The sequence below is a fragment of the Pseudonaja textilis genome, chromosome 2 (genome assembly GCF_049901715.1).
Source record: "Pseudonaja textilis isolate UNSWEBS1 chromosome 2, rPseTex1.2, whole genome shotgun sequence".
NCBI lineage: Eukaryota > Metazoa > Chordata > Lepidosauria > Squamata > Elapidae > Pseudonaja > Pseudonaja textilis.
The window spans coordinates 217034937-217051394 of record NC_141991.1 but is presented as its reverse complement, the minus strand read 5'-3'; the positions used below and the strand labels follow the sequence as shown (position 1 = coordinate 217051394).

At 32.9% G+C, this 16458-nt stretch overlaps 1 protein-coding gene across 15 annotated transcripts in view; it reads right to left on the bottom strand.

The window, feature by feature from the left end:
• The window catches only part of ARB2A (ARB2 cotranscriptional regulator A), a 214648-nt gene that overhangs the window by 178759 nt on the left and 19431 nt on the right, over positions 1 to 16458 (bottom strand). For 14 of the 15 annotated variants that reach the window (XM_026719069.2, XM_087927054.1, XM_026719086.2 and 11 more), the window contains 2 exons: positions 14333 to 14398; positions 11553 to 11744 (listed from right to left, as the gene is read on the bottom strand). In XM_026719069.2, the coding sequence (XP_026574854.1) occupies positions 11553 to 11744; positions 14333 to 14398 (258 nt within the window). The remainder of the gene's footprint in view (positions 1 to 11552; positions 11745 to 14332; positions 14399 to 16458) is intronic. The other variant, XM_087927048.1, reaches the window with a different exon arrangement.

Genomic DNA, 16458 nt, shown 5'->3' with positions numbered 1-16458 from the left:
TTGCATAATAAAACAGTTTTGTTTATTTAGATTGGAATAGTTTCACTGAAGTAAAGCAAAATCAGAATGAGACAGAATGATAGGAACACCAGGGAAACTGAAAATGACCATGCATATGCTAAAGAGTCCTACTCCCTCACTCCGCCCCATCCCCATTTTTGGTATATGTTACTCATTCAAGGAACACTGAAAAACAAGGTTTTGAGGCTTTAGCAATTTCTCCCAAACTTAGCTATGTAGATAATATTACTCGAATCCAACACTAAAATAATATGTATATTATGGTTCATTTTCATGCTTTACAACCTTAATTTTCACATTTTATTTCCCTATGTAGCAATTTTGCAAAAAATCCCACCTTCCCTAGTTTAAAAACTGCACTTCCCCATGATACAACTTTTTTATAAGGTTGATTTTAAAGCTAAGCCGATTTTTTTAACTATGATAATTTTATAGTCTTTCAAAATAAAACAGTAAGGAAGCTACTTCAGTGTTTAAGCAGTAAATGTTTTGCTGGTAACAGCTGAAAAACATACCAAAAGTCATTCAACTACCATTCCCCCAATACAAAGTGACTTGACTGACAAGACTGACATCAGGGAACTCATCTCTGAACGAATAGGCCAATAGCTGAATGGCAGAATCCTCCGTTACCATTGCCTGAATGTCAGATAACACAAAGAAAATGTTACAAAGGTCAAAGCATGGCGATGGTTCTTTATAGTTGAAAATACAACTTGTTAGTGTGGAAAACAATGAAAAAGACCACAAAGCCCAAAATTAGCATCCCTTTTATCAACTGCTAATATAAATTATAGGAATGAGAAAAGCTTTCATATATAAAATCAGTAGATGAGTTCCTCTATTTAGTGCCTTCAGCAATATAGAGTAAATTTGCCACAGTTCACTTTAAAAGTTCCACATGACTATAAACTACATATACAGAAGACAAAAGATTAAAACAAGAACTGTATTTTTATATAAAAAAGCAAGCCCTATGATTATTATCATAAAACAATATCACCAGAAAGATTTTTAAAAGTAAATTTAATTATTTTACAAAAAACAGTTTACTTGATTTCCATGCCTCCAAATGTTTTTTCATTAATATTCTTTTTAAAAATCCCAGATTCAACTACATTTTCTCCTGGGAATCATTAAAGATAAATACCCCAAAAAGATCCGATACACATAATAACGGCAGCAAGAATTGCCCAAGCGTAGGCTTGGAAGATGTCTACCATTCCCTCTGATGAAGTTATAATTTGTAAAAGCCTGGAATGTGCAGAGATGGATAGACTCACAATGAAATTAAATGATAAAGAAGACTCAGAATATTACTCAATTTGGAACATTTGGTATCAATGGGTAGACAGTAAAACATGAAAAATATAGATTAAAGAGGAAATAAAACTGGCATATTGGTATATAGGTAAGACCAATGAGAAACTGTTGAAATCAAGAAACGGCCAGAAAAGTGAGATCTATGTAAATATTTATATTTAATTTATAATATATATGTAGTTATATTTATATTGTATACTGAAAAATATGTATCTTCTCTTATGGCTATGGAATAGAGAGCACAGTACACAGACTATAATCATGTAGATTTATCTTTTATTTTTCTCTTTAGATACATATATGTACTTAGTGTTAATATGACATTTTTCTCTTCTGAACCAATGACCTATATACATGAATCACTTTTTATCAATATTATTAAGGCACTGCAAATTAGTATTACCAATACTATGAATAACTGTCAAGTAATAATTGTATGTATTGTATTTATTGTACTGTCAAAAAAAATGATGCTGAAAGATATTGGCACATCTTCTACTAGATAAATCTTTGTAAAAAAAATTAATATTTTGAATGTTTGTAAACTTTTTAATAATTTGAATTTCTATAAAGCATTTTTTAAAATTAAAAAATATATATACTGGTGGTGATTTAAGAAAGATGATGAAACAGGAGCGATGACTTGCAGTGTTTATGGCACATTTGTCTTTCTGAGAATACCCTGCTATCTATTTGTACCCTGCTATCTATTTGTGCCCAGTGTTACCAGTGTAAATTTGTAGTAGTTCTTGAACAAAACGGCAAAGGTTTGGGTAGCAAACATATCATTACACTTATCTGAGGAGACAGTGGAAGATTTATCAGTTCAAAAAAACACCACCCATGTTCTACAACAGAAATTGACAGTGAAAACAACTCTCCATGAGAAAGACTTCAAAATAAATGAGTAAATATCAAGAAGAAACACCAAAAATCTTAGTATCAATGCTGTACTGTATGAAGTAACAGTGACAGGGAATTTTAATTATCCTTTCATCTGCCGGAAGCCAAACTCTTTCAAACCTGGTCCTTGCAGAAAATGTCTTATTTGTCTTGCTGACAACTTTGTCTTTCAGAGAGAAGACATGTGACAATCAGCTATTCTTGAATTGATACTAATCCATAAAGAAACCTTAGTCCAGGGAGTGGAAAGCGCAGGAATAAAGAGAATGCATAATCTTGGAATTAGTGGGTTTTTTTTTAGTTTATTCTACATTGGTCCAACTAACTGTATCCAATTCTGGATATCATGCTTCAAGTTTGATTTAAACGCTCTGAAACAAGTTCTGATAAAAAGAATTAGTAATAATCAGGTATTCGAAAACAAATCCTATAAAGAGACTGAAGGAACTGAACATATTTCAATTATGGGTAAAGTTTTTGTGAATATTAGAAAATCATTATATGTAATGATTTGTCCTGTTGGGGAAATTAAAGTGATTTTGCCAATTCTTGTGAAGTTACATTAAAAGTTCCTGAAAATTGCAGAAATGTAAGAAAGTATTTTAATTAGGCATTGCCTAATAGCATTACCAATATTCATATTCTCTGACCTTGATTGCCTACTAACATTTCTAAAGCCAATCAACTTCTTGGGAGATGTATAAAGTACATTGAGAACCAAAAAATGTGACCAGTATCAGAGAGAAGTAAGCACAACTGGCACACAGAATATCTCTGCAAAGTCTCCCAACTTACTAACTCCTCTTTGAGATGGAACTACAAATCTGGGAAGACCCTCAAACTGCACATCAGTTTCATCTGGGGAACTGCTACTCCATTTCAAACCAGAACTGGAAACTCCATGGATCAGTGGGTTCATAGCCAATTGATAAAGGTTGATTTTAAGTCTATTCCTTTCCCCCACAGCCTTTATGAACTGGAACAATAACTTGATAGAATTACTCATACAGCCTGGGTGGAGATATATAGCTAGGTGTCACAAGTGTACTGATGGCCCCTGATCCTTTGTTGACAGATGTGCTCACCTAGTGACTTCATATAAGTGTTAAATAGGACAGGCAAGAAAATCAGGTTTTGTGGTAACCAAGAGATCAAGGATTTGGGGTTCAACTTGTTCTCCATCAATATCAGTATCAATTGGGAGAAAAGGGGAAATCCAATGCAACACCATATCTCCCAGAGTCAATTCCTATAGTCATTCCAAAAGGATACGATGTCAGTAATATTGAGAACCACTGGGAGATTGAGGAGAGAAAGGATGATTGCATCACCCCTATTCCTGCTATGCTTTCTTAAGGCTACAGCCCACCATGAACTCTGATTGAAGAGTACAGACAGTTCATTTCTTCCAGAATTTTCTAAAGCTGTAGCTAGACTTTTTCTTGAGATCACTGGCTCTCAGGCTCCCAAAGACTGACATGAGTTCATGGGTGAAACATCACCTGGAAGCTAACAGTACATGGGAGTGGACGTGGACCCAGGACTAAAGCACTAGAATAGATCTGTGAGATTTCTTATATGGCAAAGGTGATCCTTGATTATCTGCACCTGATGCAAATTCCATTTAAGAATTGTTGCTGCCCATAATCCCATAATCTCCTATTTGGAACAACTGTTCTGGCCCTTTGCTCCTTTTAAAACCATACCTGTTGATGATTTCGCTACTAACACTCTGACCCTCTGACTGTAATTCAGACTACATTTTGGCTCAATTTTCTGGATTTCTGATTATGACCAAGCCTATCCAGGAAAGCTAAGGGCAGTCTTACTATTTACCAACCTGGCATTTAATCAACTTTAAAATATTAACTGCCAATGTAAAAGAATTTCAAATTCAACCTAATAGCATAGTTTTTTTCTAGACAAAGAAATCAGCAATATCAGTTACAATATAATTTTATAAATTGCAAATGATCCAGGTATTTATTTCCGTTCACCTTTTTTTTTTTACATTAAGACAAGTACCCCTCCTGAAAATATAATGGTGGAAGAAGAGGTCCCAGAAGTCTTTCATTACTTCAATGCCAAGATTTTCTAACAGTAATTATGACAATTCATAGTAACATGGTTCAAATCTTAGGTGATTATAGTAAGAGTTATGGAATTTTGTTATGGAATGTTATGGAATTACATTGGGACAAGTATAATTCAGCTTTTAGTCACAAATGAAAATTTTATTTTATCCAAAGTTGATAGATAGATTTGAGATTTGGTAATCACCTTGCTAAGACACTACATTTTGAGAATATTTTCCTTAGTGTGAGTACTGTCCACACATTTCTTACATTTTCAACATTATTATTCAGTGAACTTCACTACCTGGGCTTTTGGAATCATCTTTAATGTCTCTTAATCATATTTCCTCTCCATAAACTACTCTTTTACTTTCATGTAACATATGTTTTCTAGATAATGTTCTTTTATTGCAAGAACTTTTATAGCAATACCATTTATAATGGAAAAGCAGCACTTTTTATTAATTTTGTATAAATTATCCTCAACCCTAGAGATTCCCTGGAAGGGAAGAACATGTCTGAATTTCACTATACAGTGCCACAGGCAGAAAGTGAGAGAAACTAAACAAGCCCATCCTGAAGGAGAAAAAACGCCTGCAGCTGCAAATGACCTATTACATGTCTCACTGGAAATGTTTTCATGTTGTAATTTGGTAATTTCAAGGAAAAAAAAGACAATTATCAACACCTACAGTTTGTTCTTCTGTTGTTATTTGATTTTATAAAGGATTTTAAAATCAAAGATGACATTATATTTAAAAGGACATTATTTTCAGATGATTATATTACATAATTTTTGTATGAGAATCCCTGTAGCAGATTATTTTGTGATTATTTAGTTACAGCAAGGAAGTTGCAACAGGAAATAGAAATACTTGATTTTTATTCCACAACCAATATTCTAATAGATCAAAGAATATTTTTCACCTATACTTCCAATGGTTTCAATCAGTATATTTTGATCTCTTTGTTGAATTTCATGGTCATATTTTCGTTTTGGTAGCTACAGAAAATCCTGAATATATGAACATGGTTCATTGGGATTGGCATTTAAACAGCTATGAGAAATCTTAGCCAATTATCAAATATTTTAAATATAGAATAAAATGAATTGTATTATAAACTGACAATTTTCCAGATTACAGGTCTGCCAAATAAACGTTATAAAATTCATTGCCAGAAATCTGATTTATGGCTCATTAATTGAGAAATTTCAATAAACACTTGCAGAAGGTCTGCAGTGGTGAAGATTATGCAGCTCCACAGAGAACAAGACAACAAACAATCCTTCTTTCCACTTTTCATATGGAAGCAGAATTACCAAAGCATTTGCATCAAAATTCCTATGACTTCCCCAGATCCAAAATTAAATAGAAGAAAGGGATTATTTAGGAGTTTTATATATAGGGGAATCCACAGGGTATGATAGAAAAAAATTAAGCTGTGATAGTGTGATCAAAGCTCCAACTGTTTGTACATGCAATGCATATTAAAAGCAGAAAAACCTCAATCACACTGTTCCAGCTGCCATCTTCAGTTTTCTGACCACATCCTGTGGACTGGCCTTGGCCATTAAAAGCCAAAATGCAAATCATTCTTGAAGCACTGTGAAAGAAAATGAAGCACTAGTTGTCATTGCCTGAAGGTACCAACATACCTTTCAAAAGTAGAGACTAATAGCACGCACAAATTTCAACCTCAACAACAAAATCCTCTGCAAATTATTATACCTTCTATACTATAAATATACCCACCAGTTCTATGTAAAATTACCTAACTAGTGGAAAACATGAAACCTGTGCCACTGTGAAACTGTGTTAGCTATCTGTCCTGAGTTATTAATTTTGTTCTTCTTTCTGATGTTTCTGTGCAATTATGAAACTATGCATCTCACTGGGTTCTTTTTGACAGGAAGGCAATGAATGTATGTATACTTATTAACTGTTTTAAAACATCATAGAGATAAAGCAATCAATTCTGAACCTATGAAATATTCATCTTACATATCTACTGAAGCATGCAGGGTTACTCTTTCAAACCACATTAGTAATTTTTTTAGTTTCTAAAAAGTGCAATATTAAAGAAATAAAGATTGGCAGGACTCTTTCATACTGAACCAGTTCTTGTATGATGTAATCCATATTTAGTGTGTTTCAGGTACTATTTTGAGAAATTTATGTCTTTCTGAGATTTGAAAACCATACACTTCATGTCAAATGTAGGTTCAAACAAAGAAGCAGATGTTCCAAAATGGATTACCTTCCCATTTTTGTATTTTCTACATGTTTCCATATTGTATTTAATATTTATCAGTACAAATATCCATTTATATCTTATTAAATGTTGCAGAAAACAATTTGTACTAGTTCTACATTGTATTTTGTGACAATGCATTTTTCCATGTGTATGAAAAGCATGAGTATTGATTATAGAAAGAACAAAGATTATTTTATTATACCTTCACACAGCAGAAAGATTTCTATTTTTTTAAAAAAATTAAGAATGTAAACAAAAGGTTAAAGATGAATAAGTAAAAGGACTACCTTTTTTCATTTTAGGCAAGGCTAATAAAAATATTCAATCATTATGTCTTATTGACAGCAGATTTCCCTGGGGAAGTTATTTAAAAAGTTTAACCCCTGATCAAATTATAGTTTCTCTTGCCTTTGAAAGTGTCAAGTGCATTGATTGTAACTGCAAGAAGGGTTATCTTCTGCCTAGAGATTCACTTCCTTTACAATCTTAAACACTATCTCCTTCCCAAACTGGCTTTGATTCATCAATTTAAGCCACATCAGACGGTATGAAAGGCAGAAGCAGCAAAGAAAAGAGGCCAGCTGTTAAAATAAAATACAAATTGGAGGAGGATCACAAATCATGGATATGATAGGACAAAACTAGAGAGAAAAGCAGATTTGAAAAAGATTTCGGAGTGATTTAATATGTATATGATACAAATTAAGCATAATTTTTATACTTATTTTCTCTGCATTTAAACACATCTCACTTAATTGAAATTCTAATCATACCTAAATCAGCAAGGCTTTTTATATACCTACATAAATCCATTATCTCCACCGTCTCTCTTTAGTATCCATAATCACTATGAGGTATCCCATACAAAGTATTAATAGCATAGAATTCTAATATCCGAATGAATTAATGAAAATACCACCTAATTCTTAAAACAATAAAAAATATCAATAGTTGCTAGGAATATTTTTCCATATTTAAACATAAAGGTTATTAAAACTGAAGAAGTACTTTTAAAAAATATCAAGACTGTGCAGGAATATTAACAAAACAATACTACAAATCATATCCCATTGTAACAGATTCACTAATATATATAGACCATCATGTATTACTCCCATTATCTTCAAAATCTGAAACTTTACACCATTATTAAAATTCAAGTATAGCTACTGCAATGAGACTTATGCTACTTTGCACATGAATCATAGACAGTGTTCCCAAACTTCCACAAAGTAATTGGATTTTCAGAACTGCAAGTGGTTTTATTCCAATTCAGTCATGACAGGGCCAGGAGGTAATGATACATCTGCTGTGATGCAACAAGCAGACTTGTCTTCTGTCAAAGAGTTGAAATCATAAAGGAATAAGCTGTCATTAATAACCTCTCTTCAAACACTAGAGCTGTCATCTCATTGTTTTGTTCTACTGGCTTGGGGAACTTCATATAGTCTGAATGAGAATTTAACTATTCTCCTTACTTTTCCGTGAGCCACTTTTTCTAAGCATACCCCAAACTATGACAAATTCTCAACATAAAACCAATTGTAGAAAATATCCATGTAGCCGTCTTTGGGAAATTCATTAATTTAATCTAAATTTCACAGACACCGCTGTGTATTTCTAATATAAATGTATTTTTTAAATTGACACTTAATGTTCTACATATTTCATAAAATTTATTTCCTTAATATTTGTATCTTGCTAGAAGTGAAAGAGGTTTTTCTGGCAATGGAACTCCTTCTTAGTCTCATTACCCCTCTTCCCCAGTCCCCCAACATTCAGATATCCTCAAAATCTGTTGGTAATAAAAATGGAGAATGTGTGTGGGCTGAAAAGAGAAAAGAAATCTTTGTGTGCAAGAACAAGACAACATCCCTCCATTTATCAATGCATAAAATGATTACTGACCCCCAATTAATAGTATAACAATTACTATAAATTAATTAATGTAAGCCTCCAAAAGTTTATAGAAGGGTATTTCAAGACAAACTATATTATATGCACATTCTGTGTAAATATGCTATAGCCGTGATGGTGAACCTATGCCACACATGCCGGAAGTGGTACACAGAGCCATTTGCCTCGGCACATGAGAGCTCGCCTGGAAGAGCCCCACTACATATGTGTATGCGCTGCCACCACCCGACAGCTCATTTCGGGTATCTGGTGCGCATGCGCAGGGGAGACACGTGCACATGCGCAGAGATGCACAGCGCCCATGCTGGGAATTGCAGGCATATGTGCAGGCTCACGGCAGGATCATGCACGCATGCGCAAATGGATGCGCAGAAGTGATCGCGGGTGCATGCACAGAGACGTGCAGCATGTGGGAGTGATCACGCATGCATGTACAGGCGTGCGGCTTGCGGCAAGGGGAATCGCGCACGCATGCACAGATGCAGGTGGTGTGGGGGGAAGCACGCATCGCCTTTTGGGTGCTGGCACACAAGCATGAGCGCACGAGCATGTGCACAATTATTGGCATAGGAGCCAAAAAAGGTTTGCCACCACTGTGCTATAAATGATTTCATGGACATAAAAACACAGGAAGAAACAGGATTAGAGCAGATATTCTTTTATAATTGTTTCCCTACCCCAGAAGTCAGATTGGTGTAGATTCTGGTGTGTTTCATGAAAGTTGCTAAGGCAGAACTATTCCATAGGTCCTTTGACAGCTGATATGACCCAATATACTATTATACTGTATTACTGCAATGTATTATATAGTCTGTTTTACATTATATTGATGTTGCAGTTTACTTTATATTTTTTAAAATGTAAAGTATCAAGAATCATTGACTTTACATTATACAAATAAATCAAATAAATAATATATTCTGCATAATCTGATTTTATGAGAAACACCAAGCTTATAATATAATATTAAATTATTAGTGTATATTTCAGCAATTCACCCTGGGATCTTGAAATGACAGTCATGGCTAGGTTAGATATGCAAAAAGCGTTAACATGTACAGACTAAGTTTCTGGAGTGTATGGTGAGAAAGAAAATGGATTTCCCATTATTACTTGATTTTATTCCTTTTGTTCAAATTCTTACAAATTACATTGTTAACTACAAGTTAAAGTGTATCATACCACTTGTTAAGGATTTACATACTTTTGTTTTAATTTGATTCTGGAATCTTTGTATTCAAAGTATACTAGTGAATTGAACTGAACACAAGGTAAAAGTAAAAGTTTCCCTCGCACATATGTGCTAGTCGTTTCTGGCTAGCGCGTATGTGCAAACAGAGACAGAGACAGAGACAGAGGCAGAGACAGAGCAATGATCACTGCTTGCTGTAGTCTTATTCAGATAAAACTCTCATTCTGGCATTCATTGTTGTCAAGTGCATTAATTTTGGTGTAAATGCATGCATTGGTTGAATTTTTATTACCTATGTATTTGCAAATGGTTGCTAGCTGAGGTAGTCACTATAGGTGGGATGAATATAATTTTATTTTCCTATCCCTAATCTTCCATCTTGGTATGTAGGGAATCTAATCTTACCTTAATGCCTCCTGTTATTGTTATATCCTACTATCTCCTACTCTTTCTGAGTGATTTTAGTTGAATTGGGTCAGCCTGGGTTGATTTTTTTGTAGATACTAATAATTAGCTATTGTTATTACTTGATGGGAAGTCTTGTTATTTTTCTGTTAATTTTATTGCTAGATTTTGTTAATACAAGTGTGGCAAAGGACAGGTTTTTAGAAATTTCAAGAAAATTAAGTTTTATTATCAATTTATCAGAAACTTAATTGCAACTAATCAGAAAATCCTTGTAACTTCAATCACAGATATTGCACTACAAAAATCAATAGGAACACATTACTATAAAACACTACAAATGCAAATTTATGCAAATGTTGTATTACAATGCAAATTTAGTATTAAGCACCTGACAGTCCACTTAGTTCACTTGTATTTAATGCATACTGTATTTAAATGCATTTCTTTATAAAACCATAGGAGCTTAAGTGCCTTCTAAGATCAACTTCTTATAATAAGTTGACAACATTTTTATTTGAGACAGAACCAAGTTAAACTTTTTAAGTAATATTTTTTTTAAAAGATCCCATTTAATAAATCATTACATTATTTTTTAAATATACATGTAACAATGAATTTCAATACAACATTTAAAGATTCTGAAACACAACAGAAATTGCATATATGACTTGAAAATAAAACAATAACATTTGATATGCGTTAAAACACCATACATACAGAACTGTGTACACTAACCCCCTAATTATTCCATTAAAAAGAGATTCCCCTGAACCCTTTGGTTATATGGTCAATTAAAAAGCTTTATACGCAATTCTCAGAAAACTCTAAAAGTTGTTGTTAAATTTAAATCTGTAGTATGAGTGGTCAGTTATTAAATATTATTATTAAGTACAACAACTATATTAAATTGAAATTCAATTTAAATTCAAAACAACATTTAATTTCTGTCCTGACTCTAGCTTTTTGGGAAGATTGGCTTCCAACCCAATATAGGTAATCCTCACCTCACAACAGTTCATTTAGTGACCATTCAAAGTTACAACAGCATTGAAAAAAGTGAATTACAACCATTTTTCATAGTTAGAACCTTTGTAGCATCCCCATGATCATGTGATCAAAATTTAGATGTTTGGCAACTTATGACCATTGCTCTGTACCAAGGTCATGTGATCCCCTTTGCAACCTTCTGACAAGCAATGTCAATGGAGAATCCAGATTCACTTAACAAACCAGGTTACTAACTTATCAAATGCAGTGATTTACTTAACAACTGTGACAAGAAAGGTTGTAAAATGGGACGAAACTCACTTAACAAATGTCTCATTAACAAAAAAAATTAGGCAAAATTATGGTGGTAAATTGAGGATTACATGTATACCATTCAGAAACCAAAGCATGACAAACAGTTTGGGATGAGTCGTGTACCTCTGTTTTAGGAAAACCCATAAATATCTTACCTCTATAGCTCTTTTAATATAAGGAATCTGAGTGCCGCTATCCAGATCTTCATTTATAATAAGCCTTCTTGCCCACTGTCCTGCTCTGACAACACCATTGCCTTGAATTAAAATCATCAGTTTATCAGGATTTATCAGTGCATCCTCACTCATAAAGATGAAACTCCTAGGTTCGGTCTCTTCTGCATCTACCTAAAATGAAAACAACATTTAGTGAACAGAAACAATTACACAGGGTAATATAATAAATAGTCACCAGAAGAAAACAGTGGCTGCAACCAGCAATTCATATTGTATTTTTGATTGATATAAAAAATAAATGTCTAAACAATACTACTGCCTTATCCTAAAAATAAAAAAGCACACTGTCCTCAATAGCAAACTGTAGACCAAAGCTATCATTTTCCATACATCATTATCAGTAGACATCTTTTTATTTGGCTGTTTGATTATTCTCTCTTCAAAGAGCCCAGAATGAAATATTGGAAGTAAGTTAAATTAAGAGAATGGCTAGGTTTATAGATCATGTTTAATAAAATGTAATAGTGGAGGTCACTACTACAATAAATAGTGTGATAAACAATTTATTAGAAATAGCAATATAAAGTTATGGGTTGGGGGTATAATTTCTCTAGAGATCACCAATGGACCTCTATCTTTATGCCTGTATTTACCTACATTGATAATTTGCTGTAGATTCCCAAGGAATGGAATAAGTTTTTAATAGTTCCAATCTATAAAAAGTCAGTAAAACCAACCCAGGTCATTACCTTCCAATAAGCCTTTTGTGAATAAATAATAAATACATGTGAAATGTTTCTACTACAAATTAGCTGACTTGATGAACCAAGAAAGAATATTAGCTGTGGATTATGCCAGCTTTAGATCATTTTTGTTCAATTGTGAATCAATGTAATACTTTCAATTAGATACATAACAAACAATGTAACTCTCTCCTAGGAAGATGATGGACGAAGAATAATTTTGTGGTGTTTCTTTCCACAGCTACAATAATCAGATAGCTGGCAGTTGGCTGGTTTTAAAAAGCTGCACTTTCAAAGCAATTTTGTTGTTTACTTATACATTTTTTCCATTCCACCACATCTTAGAGGTTTGTGAGCTGATTTTTCTTTCTCTTTCTCTTATCCTCTGCAGATAGTTGAGACTGATGTTTATAGCTTTACATGTTAGAGAGCCAAATAGCAATAGCAAAGCACTTAGACTTATATACCGCTTCACAGTGCCTTACAGCCCTCTCTAAGCAGTTTACAGAGTTAGCCTATTGCCCCCAACAATTTGGGTGCTCATTTTACCCACCTCAGAAGGATGGAAGGCTGAGTCAACCTTGAGCCTGGTGAGATTTCAACTGCCAAACTGCAGGCAGTCAGCAGAAGTAGCCTGCAGTACTGTACTCTAACCATTGCACCACCATGGCTCATAAATATAAAAGTATGAGAGAAATGTTTATTATAAAGATCTATGCATTATAAAATGTTTACTTAATCTATCTGCAAACAAATTAGTAAGAATGTACCAAGGCTTAGACAACCAAGCCTTTACAACTTCAATCTTAATTTCATTTGGAAACATTCCTTCAAGCCAAATTGTCTTCAAATTGTCTTCAAATATCAAATGAAACTTTCACTAAATTATAGCTATAAAAAGGTCATAGTAGTAGCCCAGTCATACTTTATTGACAAACTAAATTAGCTTTGTGACAGTGTCTCTAGAAATTTTTATTTTCATGATATAAATCTCTTCCTTTTTCTTTTAAATGATCATGATACTAGGCACAAATTGTTATAGTCATGATTTCATTTCAAACTGTTTTTAAAAACTTTAAAAATCAAAGAATAATTATATAAATATCAGGCAGGTGCTCAGTCATAAAACCTATTGTCGTATTGTCAAAAACATCTTTTTTCTGCCATAAAATTTGCAACAGTATCCATCATGAAGCTTCACCTATCTTAGAAAATGAGATAATCCAGTGATCTCAAAAGCCAAACTGTCATGTTGATCACAGAGAAGCAGATACAAGTTTGGACAAACTGCAGATTTTCTATTCACAACAGTTAATGAAGAATATCCATTATGAATATTTACAGCATAGCATTATTAATTTTATTCCATTCAATGTCAAATTTTACTTCATTCAAAAACTCAACGCTATGTTCTGTCCTCAGAATTTTTTAATTTAAAGCACATACAACACATTTGGAGCACTGCAAAGCGAATAGGAGATTTGTAGTAATAGTTCTTGCCATCATGAAATCTGCATTAACTGTTGAGACTTAATCTGGAGACTTATCTGTACAATAGATGCACATTACACCCTGTACACTTTACATCTGGAATAAAGCATTTAACCTTGAAGTCATGCTTCAAAATTAAATATAGCTTGTATTACATGCATGTGTATAAATTCACAGCCTCTTTAACTAGTATTATGTTCCACCCTTTTCCAAACTAAGCTAAAATGAAGCAGCAATTGGAGGCAATAACTGGTTGTATTATATTCCCACCAATATCCAGAACAACTCTTTTTTTAAAATATTAACAAAATAAAGGACTTCTATTTTCCAGTGAGATTCATAAAATTGAGAAAAAATTCAAACCAAACGAGTTCTTTAACATGAGCAATAATAAAATTTCTAAATTGTCATTTAGAATGGGTTTTTACAAGCCCTCACAAATAAAGTAAAATAAAAAATCATTTCCTTACATTCATTTTTACAATTTAATGTACTTTAAGAAAAAAATGTATATATTTAACTTACTGGGACATATACTTTTTTCAAATGGCATTCTTCTTCTAATAATTCATATACATATTTAGTGATGATCTACAAGAGAAAAAAGTTGTATAATATTTACAAATAGGTCTTTTTTTGTAAAGTTTTGTAAAAAATTGCAATTGGTTTATCAAGCTACTGTTTAGAAAAATACAATGTATTCTACAAAGTGAATAGTTTTTTAAATCTTCTAGTTAAGAAGCAAAAAATTCTGCCTTATAGCCTCAATAAATGTGTCCAGAAATATATATGATCTAGGATTTTGCTTCCTCCTGCTATGTGAATAATTTTGTTAAAAATTAAGGATAAAAAAACATTATCTATTTAATGCATAGTCAATGGCACAAAGAGAACTCTTTGATAAATTTGTTTAAACTATTTCAAACACTTGGCAGTAAGCATAGAACAATTTCTTCGAACAATTTCTTTTTATTGTGGCATATCCAAATCTTGGCCCATGTAAACAATGAGTAGCAGAAGGGACAAATGTAGGAAAGCCTAGATAAAAAAAAAGAATCGCATAAAGAAATACTTTAATTATTTCTCTTGCAAAATCATTCCAGATGTTACACTCTTTCAATGGAGTATGAAAACCTAGTGGAGAACTGAACTTTACAATGGGCTGACTACTACTTGAAATATCTTTAACCCAAGATGCCCTTGTTACACTTCATTTGTAAAATATACTAGTCCTGCCTCATGCACAGAAGCAGCTGAGTGACTTTGGGCCAGTCACTGTCTCTTAGTCCAAGGAAGAAGGCAAGGGCAAATCTCTTCTGAAAGTGTTGCTGAGAAAATCGCAGGGACTTGTCCATTTAATCATCAGGACTCATGGCTGACTCAAAAGCACAAAAAGAAAACCATAACCCAAAACAGTTTAACAATGCATGTAAATAAGAATATCTACAGCATTCTCATCTGGGACTTTAAGCAGACACAAACCAAAAGCCTCCAGGTTGTAAGATACTAAACCATTTAAACAACTAAAAAAAATAACAATGGAAAAATATTATGTCTTTTTGTTTTAAAATCTAACCATTTAAAAAAAAATTGAACCACTTTCACATTCAAATATAAAAGACATTTTATCTAAATTAGTTCCCAAGCAATTATTCTGTCTCAGACACAGAATTGATTCATGTTTTCAACTGTTAAACCAAAGTGTTTTAATATTTAACATATTAACAATGTGTTGGACCTCTGCCAGACATAGCATACTTCATAAGGCAAAATTGTACAAACTATTCTTGATGCATAATTTTTAAATTATTTTTATTTTTAACTATTTTTAGTTAAAAATTAAAACTTGACTATTTTTAACTATTATAGGCACAGAGTCAAAACACATCTGTAACATTTGGAATATAAATTATTGCAGGGTCATAGTCTGTGAGGTAGGCAGCCATATAAATCGACTAAAGAAATGTCTGAAGATGATTTATAAAATAAATTCTGCAACATTATATATGTAAATATATTCTAACAGATATCTGGCATTATAATTGCTCCCAATATACACATCACCTTTTCCATGCATAAAACTTTACATTTAAACTTCATACTAACATATTTAACATTAGGATATGTAATATTTCAGACTATGCTCTTGTGATAATAGTAGCTATAATTGGCTAAATATATTGTTGTAAGATAATAATTTTATTAAAATGAGAGATCAAGAAATTGTAGATTTTTTCATATGAAAAGTTATTTCATTACTGTATTGATATAAAAAAAACAAAGGCTTGTGCTGTAAAATTAAGTTTGAAGTGAAGAAAGTTTAAAAATTAACACTTTAATCATGCCATGCATTTTCTGAGATTTAAACAAATTAAGCAAGAAGTAAATATAGATAGGTAGGTAGGTAGGTAGGTAGATAGATAGATAGATTTTCTTAAGTTTTCGCAGGTACTTACATGTATGGCATTCAGCTTTGTTTGGGTATTTTCCCATGTCATTGTAGTTGTGCTTTTAAAGTTGTAGCAACGTTTTGGCAGAATCTCATCTGCCATCATCAGGCTTCTGTATTGTGTCCGTCTGTGAGTGGGGGCCTGACTCACAACTGTGGGGGCCTGACTCACAGATGGACACAATACAGAAGCCTGATGATG